This window comes from Galeopterus variegatus, unplaced genomic scaffold (genome assembly GCF_000696425.1).
Source record: "Galeopterus variegatus unplaced genomic scaffold, G_variegatus-3.0.2 Scaffold8653, whole genome shotgun sequence".
NCBI classification, from domain to species: Eukaryota; Metazoa; Chordata; class Mammalia; order Dermoptera; family Cynocephalidae; genus Galeopterus; species Galeopterus variegatus.
In genome coordinates, this window is record NW_007734764.1 from 50,857 (window position 1) to 63,076 (window position 12,220).

General features: G+C 34.8%; 1 protein-coding gene across 2 annotated transcripts in view; it reads right to left on the minus strand.

The window, feature by feature from the left end:
- LOC103608634 (transcription initiation protein SPT3 homolog) overlaps positions 1-126 on the minus strand; it is a 36,242-nt gene extending 36,116 nt beyond the window's left edge. For both annotated transcript variants that reach the window (XM_008593043.1, XM_008593044.1), the window contains exon 1: positions 40-126. In XM_008593043.1, coding sequence (XP_008591265.1) covers positions 40-91 — 52 coding nt within the window. In that variant the 5' untranslated portion in view covers positions 92-126. The remainder of the gene's footprint in view (positions 1-39) is intronic.
- Positions 127-12,220: the final 12,094 nt, after the last annotated feature.

Below are 12,220 nucleotides of genomic sequence, written 5' to 3' on the forward strand. Positions count from 1 at the left end.
TTATACATATAATTAAGCAAAGTTAAATGCTTAACTTACAGAAACTTAACTGTCGACTTTCACAGAATTCTGCATATTGAGCTGAATCCATAATTCGAGTTTGTCTTTCTGCTCTCTAAAACATAAAAAATAAAAAGACACAAAAAAGTTTAAAGCACGTAGATCATTCTACATGTTTTTACAGCTAAAACTTAGAGTTGAAGTACCATTTTCCTTTTCTTACTCTAGGTAAACAGTTTAGTACTACCATTTATATATACCATGACACATAAAATTATAAATAACAGTAGTTGTGCAGTTTATTTCTTTTGGAAATAGAGTTTAAAACATTATTTTCTGCTCCTCTTTTACTGATACTAAAACTAAAGGAACTTACTTCTTAGATTGTGTACTTCTAAAATTTCTTACTTGTACCATCCTTTTAAAGAAACAGAAAACTCGTGAGGGGATAATAAATCAAACGGAAAATCTGTTATTAACTATAATTGTACATCTGTGATTTTTCAATGTTAAAACAGGAGTCAGTGAATGAAATCCATATATTTTCCCACAGTTAGAACATGAAGCCAGAATTAACAAATCCATATTTAAATTGGAAAACGAAAGAAAGAGAGAAAAAGGTAAATACAACATAGATCCTTTAATCTGAGTCCAGGTATGATTCAGTTTGGTATAGTTTCATTCATGGGTTTTTTGATTCAGTGTAGCAGATGTTTGCTGCTTCACTGTCCCACAAGAGATAGGATAATTATAATCCACCCATACTTTGGTGGGAAAGAATATGACCGCTTCCACTTCCTTAGTAAGGGAAGCATTTTGAAACAAGACAGGCTGGTACTTCTTGGAATAAGTTTCTTGCCTATAAAGGAAAAAATACCCTGAGATTTTAAATTTTCTTCTGCTTTGGAATATCTTTCAGCAAGTTATCTTTATCACAGTTGCTGGAGCACATAAATACCACTTCTTTTAACGACTATGGATGTTTTGTATTTTTAAAACTGAAATTATTATTTCTTCTTTTTGTTTGATTTTGGTGAGTGGTCAATTCCAATGATATGTTAGTTGAGGGAATAAATAATGGTACACTTGTTGTAGCTTAATACAGAAAAGATAGATGGGTCAGTGAGAATTAAAGAAAAAAAATGACTAACTACTGTGGTTCCTTCTAAGATCATTATTTTTTCCTTCCTTATCTTTCTCTCCCTGCTTTTTCTTCATTCCTTTCTTTCCTTCCCTCTCTCCCAAACATACATAAGTGCAGGCACAAACCCAGACTTCTCTTGCTTATTTATTCTCTAGATTCAAGTATCCTTTTTGAGCATGTACAAGAAAATCTTTTGTATATATAAAGCACGTACAAGCAAATATTTATATATATATATAATACCATACACACACATGGTATTTATATACACACATATATATGCATATATATGTGCATAGGTATCCTCTTGTGCATTTATCAGAAACATCATGTCTCCTTAAAGGTATATTATTGTGTGAATTTTTATGCATTTGGAAGTATTTTTTGATATATAAATGTATGATTTAGTTTTGTCCTTTTTAATGTATCTGACACATGACTCAATAACTGTTCGCTGATGGAAAACAGAAAGCAAGGAAGGGAAAATTTATTTAAGTATTTTGAACATAACAAGGTACTAATGTGTTTATTTAAAAAAATCCCTCTAAGACTGATAACACAGCATCACTCATATGTATCTATGTTTGGTTGTATATTGTATATACATAGATATACACATATACCCACATGTACACATACACAGTTGACCACCGAACAACATGGGCAGGTTAGGGGCACCAATCCCCCACACAGTTGAGAATCCACATATAACTTTTGACCCCCCAAAACTTTACTAAATATCCTATTTAGTAAACAGACTGGAAGCTGATAACATAAACAGTTGATTAACACATATTTTGTATGTTATATGAATTATGTACTGCATTCTTATAATAAAGTAAGAGAGAGAAAAGAAAATGTTAAAAAATAATAAGAGAAACTGCATTTATAGTACTGTACTGTATATATCGATACCTTGAGTTTTTTCTATTGAAAAAAAAAATCTGTTTATAAGTGATTCAAACCCATGCTGCTCAAACTCATGTTGTTCCAAGGTCAATTGTACATCTGTTTGTCTGTGTCTGACTATAGCAGGAACTTCTCAGGTCTGAATTTCCAGCTCCTAGAAGAAATATCTGACATACAGTAAATAAGAAATAAACATTTTTTTTTCCTTTTTGTCTTTTTTACTGACTGGCAACGGGATCGCAACCCTCGGTGCTGCGCCCACACTGTGCTCAGCCAGTGAGCAGGAACTGGTCTCCACATGGGATCCGAACCCTCGGCGGGAGCGCCGCCACGCTCCCAAGTGGTGCACTCTCCAGTGCGCCACCAGGCCGGCCCAGAAATAAACATTTTTTGAATGAACAAATGCTACCATTTTACAGGGCAAATGACTATCACCATAATGCAAGTAGTCCTTGATTATCTATGCATTCCTACATATCTTCTCTGCTACTCTCTAGCTAGTCAACGTCATCCACCCAACACATGGCTAGAAAGAAAGGACTTAGATAACTATGGAGAAAGAAAGTTCTTAAAGAGATTCTTAACACTAACTTTTTCTTCCACTAAGTGGGAAAATAAGGATTTGGTTTCTGTATATATGATTAGATACTTGACGTATTTGCAATAAGTGTTTCTAGAAATGAAAGTTAGGAAAATATCCCAAGAGGTTAAGGTTCACAGGATTGCCAGCTTTAATTATGTGAGGTGGTTAGCTAGTTGGAAGATTCTGAACTGCAAAGTTTATCATCTGACTACATTTCAAAGATACCCATAAATGTGAAGAACTTTAAATTATTACAGCTACCTTCATTTATTTCAGACACCCTCTCCAGTGCCTATTCTCTTTTCTTCATTAAGCACCTCAGTTCTTTTTCAATCTAAGCAGTAATCTTTGATCTGAACAGTCGCATGAAGCTGGCCCTAGGGTATACATAGGAAGTCACTTACCCAGGGCCTAGCACACAGGAAACGTTCAATGCAAAGTGGCTGAGTCAAAAGCAATGATTTATAGACAATACAGAAACATGGGAACAAGAACTAGAGGGCAGCTTAAAGTTTATCTTGTTCAAGCCCCTCCATTTTAAAGATAAGGAAATTGAGGTTCAGAGAGAAGTGATTTGTTAAAGGTGACTAAGTTAGAACCAAAGCCCAGGACTCCCTCCTCACCCACCCAATTTTCATCATAAAAAGTGGTCTCCAGCCTGTAGTAATTATTTTACTCCAGTGTTTGCCTTTGAGATCCTCTAAATTCCATATACTGTCTTACTAAAACATATCATGTAGCCACCGCAATTAACATGCCCAAACTGTTCATGAGAAAAGAAATTAGTCAGCAAAGTCACAACCTGGAGATAATCTAATACGAAGTGTACAAAATGTAGTGCATCTGCTAGTTAGTGCATGAGTGTGCTGCAAACACATCACAAGTATGTAGAGATATTGATTCCCCTCAGTCCTCTGAATGCCAGGTAAAGCTGAGGTAGCAGAACCTCTAGGTTGGTATCTGTCTACAAGTTGCCTTGTCCATTTACCTTGGTGTGCCATAAAAACATTACCATTTTCTATGTGTGCCGTGATGTAAAAAAGATTGGGAAGCACTTGTACTAATAATGATGTCTTTGAATGTTACATGTCACAGCATATACATGCTATTCACAGCATGGTCAAGGGAACTCATGAAATCAGTGATACTTTGCACTTAGTACACTGACTTGGATTTGAGGATGATGAATATGATGTATGACTCAGATATGCTTATCATCTAATTTTTGTTTATTTCTCTCTCTTCCCCATGAATTGTTTCAAAAAGCCAAAAGAAAGGGACAAATTTTGGCCATATAATATGATCCAAGTCATTCATTGTCTGATTATTATACTTTGTCCTTACACTATCATATTAAGTGCTAAGAAAGGCAGTACATATCTAACCTTCATGGAATATGTGTTCTTTAAAGATAGGAACTGTTCTTTGCTTCTGTAATCTTAGTGTTGAAAAAATGCTTTGCTTGGGTTTATCTGGGCTTCAGTAAGTGACTGCTGGCTAGCTGAGTGAATGGAAAGACGAATGGATGGACTGAGGCAAAAGAAATGCACTTAAGTCCTTGCTGGATGATCTAAGACCAGGAACGGTAAGAATTATAATCAGATTGTATGAATTCCAGAAAGGGTAGGCAGTTTTCATGCTAAAGACCCACTAAGAAATCAAAACAATTGACAAATATTAAATAAGTTTGGCTCTTATTTTCTGAGGTGCCTTATTTCCACTTTCCCCTCTGAGTTTATTCAGATCACCTATTCCAATCAATCCATACTAAGATGTTCATTGGCAGTAGTCCTTTTCTATTCCTGGCACTGTAAGAAATCTCTGGAAAAAGATGCAAGGGGGAAAAATACCCAATCAGTCCAGTAAAACAACATGATCAGAATGATAATGCCTACTCTTTACATACAGCAGAACAATACCTTTAATCTAAAAGTTTTAATAGCTCCATTTTACAATTGAGGACACTTTGACTCAAAGAAGTTAAAGAAAAACTTTAAAAACATACAGTTAATAAAGAGGCAAAGTTAGAAGTAAAACTTAGGTCTTAAACACCTACTCTAAGGTATACAAAGTTTCTCAGAAAAGAGTTACTAATCTATATAATATTAACTGTAATGAAGGTTGTAATCCCTTTAGGTTCTAGCTTCTTCTGGATCAAATATTAAAATACAAACTTAATTTTAAGAGGCACTTTAAAAAGGAATTAAAAAATTCATGTGACCATTCCATATGGTCATGAAACTGGAATACAAAAGACATCATATAGTTAGAACGTTAAAAACACAAATCTCTGAAATAAAAATCACTGAATAATCATAGCTGGTTCATCATAGCTTTCATTCACACTGAACATTACACAAATTCTCAAATTATACAATGCTCTCCTGATCTCAGACTGCCACATGAATGTAAGGCCATCTCTGGATTAGTCATGCTTTTGTATCTGCAAGTCCAGTTCATTTTCTGCTTATTAATCTGTCAATTCTACCCATTCACTGGTTTCTTTAGGGGTCAAATAACAGTGTTCTTGAACATTCACAAAAATACGTAACATACTCAGAGGCTTTTCTGAAATTAAAACTTACTAGTGTTACAATATAGCAAAGTATTACAATACAGGAGCACGCATAGAAAAAATATTTTGAATGAATTATTTCTAAAATTTTCCAACACCCAACAATATTTAAAATTTAACTGGAATAGCTTTTTAAAAAGGTAAAGAGAACAGTTATGTTACTAGTAACCCATGTCACTACCAAGAAGTTACAGCGTTTTCTCGTTGTTGTAAAACAAACAGAAGGCAAACTTCCATGCTAGCTGAACTCATTTTCCGGGTTCTACCTAAATGAAAACAGGAAAGCAAATCCCTGCAGATGTAGTACCTAGTATAATTTGTTTGTTCAATATTTTGAACACAATAGACTATTAGTATATATTTGTTCATTTGAATTTCAGTGAAGTTTTGAACATGAAGTTGCTTGTGTCTTTGAAAAACACTTTCAACACGAACAATCACCATTTGTCCCTGCCTATACCATTTTGAGAAAAGGCTGGATTATATATGCAGCATGCAGTTCCATTTAAATTCTCCACATGCTTTCACTGAAACGTATTTAGGTTATAGAAGCTATGTGCTGGCATATCTCTTGGTAGCTTCTCAAGACACATGACACTTATCTTTCTTCAGCAACATAGAAATCACAGAACATAACTTTCAAACCAAGATGAAGTTTATCTGTTCTCACCTCTACCTCAAAAAAATTTTTTTTAAATCTTATTTTGTCATCTCTTACAAGTCTTACAATTGAAATGAAAAGTCCTTTCTACACAGAAAAGGCAAAATGCCAATAGTCATCTACTAACTACCTCATGTTAAACAGGAATTGGTGCTGAATTTGAAAACTCAAATAGAACAATTGGTAGCAGCATTCAACAATGTGACAGCATGTGAATTAGGGAATGTTTATGTACCTATGATGTGGTCAATTTGCAGAAGGATTCTAACAAATCAGCAAACCCCATAGAATGCTGAAGAAACTTAGAAGTGATATCCTCAACTCACTGTAGGTTAAGAAAGCTGAGGTGCAGAAAGGCTTAAGGGTTTACCTGGACAGTTGTAGAGGCAACTCAGCACCCCAGTGAGTGCTTATTCTGCTTACTGGGTTAGTATGTAATTTAGTAGATTACCCTACCCAAAAGTCAAGTGAGCCTCCATCAAAATGCATGGTAGTGTTCCCCTTCTTTTCCATTCCACAGCAAAACTCATCATTTGGGGCCTGTAGTACTGCAACAGGTTCCTGGCTGGTTCCTTCCATTTATCTTTCCTCTCCCAATCTATCTTGCTTATATCTCTTTATAGCAAGACCTCACCACAGCAATTTCATTTATCTTCCTCATAAACTTACAAGTGCCTCTGTTGATTGCAGCATGAAATTCAGGTTTAAATGCCCGCCTTCCAAATGTAGCCATAATCTAGGCCATTCTACCTAGGCATTCACTGTTCTCACTAAAACTGAACTTATTCTTTGTTTTAGCTAGATCACCCTCTGTCACATTTGCCATGTTTTGCTATCCCCTGCCCTCCACCATTACTGTATTGGCCATCCCAATGGTAATTTACATCATTCCCTTTATTCAAGGCCCAGCATAGGTCCTACCTCCTCCAGCAAGATTTTTCCTGAAGATCCCAGTTTACACTGATTTCTCCCTTCTGAAAACTATTTGTTCTTCTAGGGAGTATTATACCCATCCCTGAACTTTTTTCTATGGGTGCTACTTTTGTCTCTCCTCAGAGAGTATAACTGAAGGAATGCATTATTAACTGAAAAAATCAAGTTGCAAACTAGAATGTATGTACCTTAATCCCATTTATGTTTAAACACACACACACACACACCTGCAAATGCAGGTGTTAAAAGTCTAGAAGCATATACATCTGGGCGTGGGAATATAGGAAACTTTTACTTTTTCAGTTACACATTTCAGTAATGTTTTAATTTTTTTCACTGAATTAAAATCATAAAGAAAGAGATTTTTAAAAGTAAAAAAAATTTTCCTCTTGAGCTAATGACTTACAGAAGTCATTAAATGTCCATACACGAAAATAATCGAAGCACTTATTTGAGAGGCAGAAAATCAGAGTAACAGCAGAGGCTTAAATATATGTTCTCTGAAGAAAGAAAAGAGAAGAGAAGAGAAGAGAAGAGAAGAGAAGAGAAGAGAAGAGAAGAGAAGAGAAGAGAAGAGAAGAGAAGAGAAGAGAAGAGAAGAGAAGAGAAGAGAAGAGAAGAGAAGAGAAGAGAAATCAGAGTAACAGCAGAGGCTTAAATATATGTTCTCTGAAGAAAGAAAAGAGAAGAGAAGAAAGAGAAGAGAAGAGAAGAGAAGAGAAGAGAAGAGAAGAGAAGAGAAGAGAAGAGAAGAGAAGAGAAGAGAAGAGAAGAGAAGAGAAGAGAAGAGAAGAGAAGAGAAGAGAAGAGAAGAGAAGAGAAGAGAAGAGAAGAGAAGAGAAGAGAAGAGAAGAGAAGAGAAGAGAAGAGAAGAGAAGAGAAGAGAAGAGAAGAGAAGAGAAGAGAAGAGAAGAGAAGAGAAGAGAGAAAAGAAAAGAAAAGAAAAGAAAAGAAAAGAAAAGAAAAGAAAAAAGAAAAGAAAAGGAAGAAAGACACACACACAGGAGAATGTTACTGCAATATTTAGGGAACCAACTCATTATCCCGATTGATTTAGTCTTAAGTTTGACCCAGAATTTTCATTAAACTATAGAACTGAATAAAAATACAGCATATTTTCAATTTTTCTATAGAAAAAAAGAAAAAAGAATTTCTGCTGGTGCTAATTTTCCCTCCAGAGCTGCTTTCATAATATACCAGTTTTGTGTGTCTAATGTATTAAGAATGTATTATAGTAATTATATTAAATTTCCTAAAGAAATAGCTGTAGACTTTAGAAGACTCAAGGAATTTAAAAGAAATTTTCTGCTGAAAGTAAATGAGTAACTCTCGGCAAGTACAAAGCATCAGTGATTGAGAAATACACAAAAAAGATATTAGTGATATTAATTCATAACAGAGTTATTTAAAAATATTGGATCCATTTTTCTTATGAAAAATTAAACATAATAAAATATTTCCTGCCCTAGAATAAAATATATGCTAAGAGAAGTATCATTTTTCATAACCTAATTCCATGTTGTTATAAATCCACATGTTTAGTGTTAGTACTAAGTTTTACTAATACTTTCCTGAAGTTGTAAGCATGCTCTGCAATAACCAAGTTGGCAAATAATATAGAAAGCTATGTGAGTTTTTGCCCTAACTAGTTCTTTGAAGTAATAGAAGATTAACCCCTTTTTTGTTTTCTTGATTGAGGATGCTGTAACCCGTTTTTTTGGTGATTTTTATTTGGCTGTATGTTAAAGAGTGAACGTACTAGGTTAATATTTGTAAGATCTTTAGGTATTCTGAATAAAATTTCTAAAAATTCTCAGAGGTTGATGCAATATCCAGATGAAGCAACATGGCTTTCAAGTATAGCAAACATACAAGGATGCAGTTAAATATTCTCGTCATTTTGGGTAAAACTTTAGAATACTGCCTGGAAAATATGTATACAAGGTCATTATTGCACAAAATAATGAAAGAGAAAGTTCATACTTTCTCTTTAACCTTGAGTTAGAACTGCAGATGTTTCCACCTTGATTTAGCCAAGATCAGATTCTCAAGCAGTCAAACTTACACACTCAGCAGAGCCTGGCTTTACTTATATAGTCTGACAGTCTGGTACTGTAAAAGTAAAAACCTGTGAAAGGAGAAACCTGTCAGTGCAGCATGGTTCTCATCCTCCTCCTCAGGGATACATGAATCTTTGTAAAAATAAGGGAACCCTGCTTGGAATCTCCCTTTGTTTGCTATTATATGATATATCTGAGGTTTTTTTCAGTAAGGATTTTTTTTTTAACATATGAAAATAAAAATTTAACATATGTTAATTCATCAATTCATCAATTAATTCCCTTTAAGCAATTTCCATCAGCTCTGCCTTTAAAGTCTGTCTGAAATAAACCACTTACCTTCCACCTTCACTGCTACTACTCTGATTCAAGCCATCATTATCATATCTTCCCTGCAATAAATTTCCTGACAGGTCTTCCTGCTTCTATTCTTTCTCCTCTCCTAACCCCACCACCACCAGTCTATTTACTGCACAACCGCTAGAGGGGTTTTTTTAAAAGATGAAAATCGGATTTTGCTATTTATGTTCAAAACCCTCCAGTAGTTTCTCATCACATGTAGATTAAAAGCCGAAGTCCTCAGGATGGCCTGTAAGTCCTTATATAATCTTACAAACCCTATTGTTTCTCTGATCTCATCTGCTAGCACTCTTTGCTCCAGTCTAGCCACGCTGTCCTATCTCGTTGTTTCTTGAAAATGCCTAACACATTCCCAGCCCAGGGCCTTTACATTTTCTATACCTCTTTCCAAAATATCTTACCCTGCATTACTGTCTAACTTGCTTCCTCACTTCCTTCAGGTCTCTGTTCAAAGGTCACCTTACCAAAGAGGCTGTCTATGACCAATTTAATATACAACAGCAGCTCCCCCCATGTCACTCTCTATTCTACCATCTGCCATAATATTATGTCTTTATTTGTTTACTGTCTATTTCTCTACAACTAATATGTAATGACCCTGATGGCAGAGACTATGTCTATTTTATTCGCTGCTAAATCCCAAAAGCCTTTACAGAGCTTGATACACAGCAAGTATTTCATAAATATTAGTGAAATTAACCTATTATTGACATTTTCAGCTGAATAATTCTGTGTTGTGGGAGCTGTCCTGTATGCTATAGGATGTTTAGCAGCATCCCTCTATTGAGTATATGCCCATTAGCATCTGCCCACTGCTCCCTGGGTTGTGAAAACCAAAATGTCTTCAAACATTGCCAAATGTCTCCTGGTGGGCAAAATTACTCCCAGTTGAGAACCACTAGTCTAAGGGAAGGGGACTAACATTGGTTGACTCACTAGTATGTATCAGGTGCCATGCTTCACCCTTTACATTATTTCTTTACGTCCTTCAATATTCTCAATTGACAGATATGATTCCTATTTTAAAATCGAAGAAGATATGGCTTAGATATGTTAGGTAACTCATCCAAGGTTGCTAAGCAAGTAAGGTATGCTGCAATTTGATATGAGGTCTGTCTTACTCCAAAGCCTATGTTTTTTTTACTACATAAGGGGTTTTGCTATGTGTGCATATGTTGAGGGAGCTGTATGTTATTATTAAAACACACACAATTTAAGAGAGACCTTAGGGAACCCTCATAAATGAAATTGCTGAAAGCAAAGATGCTTTGATAGAGGTGAGGGAAGGAAGCATAGAGCTCTCCAATTTCTTTCTCCTCTGACAGGTATTTCTCAATTAAATACCAAAAATTACAGGACAGAATTTGAAAACCAATGTACTATCCTATGCTGCCTGCCCTTTAAGCAACAAGCACTGTGTCTCTGATTTCAAAAGAGAAGCCATTTCACAAGTGAGACTCACAGGATGACAAGGATATTGAAGGAACAACTAATCCCCAGATATCAGTCAGTGTGATCTTTAAAAAATATAAATCATGTTGTTAGACATCATAGTCTGTTGCAAAAATGGCAGGCTTATCTGTAAAACACTTAGGAAAGAGTGTTCCTAAAACACAGACCAGAACAAATGCTGCTACATTTAATTCTCCTGAGTCAATACAATAGGACCTACCCTCACCTTGGATCAGAATCTTACTCCCTATCAAAGTAAGAAAGTAAGAAAGTATCCTACACCATGGTGAAGGGTTTGGATCCCTGGCCATTCACCAACAAAAAAAAAGAAGGTATCCTAATAAAATGGTTAAATGATTCATTTAGGAATTTTCAATTGAAGGAAAATATTGCTGTAAATAAACTGAAAAATAATGGGGTTATCAAAAAACATGCTTAACAGTAAGCATGAATCACACATGCTTTAAAAATTCAAAAAGAAAGATGAAACCATGAAAAGATGAATAATGAAGTCTATTACATTATGTTCCAGTGAAGAAATAAAGTCCCCAGTCTAGGAAGAATTCTCAAGGGAATATATTATAAAGGAAAAATAGGCTTTTATAACTGGCTAGCATTTGAGTAACAATTAGAAACAAATCAAACGAAATTGTGTATTCCCCCTAAAGAGAATGTTCTTAATCATTTTAAAGCTAAAGTTTCTTTTCTCATAAGTGGCTGAATTGTTTTCATGAGTCAGAAATGAGCAAGTTCATCAACAGAAATCTGCCACAGAGACTGATCCAGCTGGAAGCATGAGTTAACACAAAACAAAAAGAAGAAAATTATTTCCTGAGTATGCCAAGATTTAGTCACTGGAAAAAAAGAGAAAATTATAGTCTTCACCAAATATGACTATCATGAGAATACAATAGTAATCACATCAATCAAAATTGCTTTTATTTCAAATCTAATAAAAGAAAATTCATAAATACTTAACAGGAAAAAGCAGGAATGTCTACAGATTCAGAAAATTAATGTCTATTTTCAATTCTTCCCTTAAAAGTCCATTTAACTAATTTTAAAAAATTAAAAGCAACCGAAATAATCTTATAATAATTGTGGGTATGAAATCTTTGAATGATAAAGTCCTGCGGGGACTTATCTCCTGAAGAAGCCCTAGTTATACTTATAATTGATATAAGTATTTCAAGAAGCCTGAACACAATGGCTGCCTCTTGGGCTTCAAAGAATGCAGAATAGTAAAATCCCCTAGAATCATATATGCAAAACCTGTAATTATGGTTATTTAACAAAACGGTTTTTGTTAAGATATTTGATGATGAAATTCCCTTCCTCTTAGATGTCAGTGCCCAAATTTTATTCGGCCTTTACTCATAAGTAAATGTATTATAACTGCTGTTTGATTAAATGTCAGTGGCTATTAGGCCCAGTTCTTAAGTAAGAAGGCATGCCACAGAAGGTGTAGAATGGATTACAAAGAAAGATGAAGAAAGAATTGTTTTAATAACTTGGCAATGTAAGGCAGTGTTTCACCTTAAAC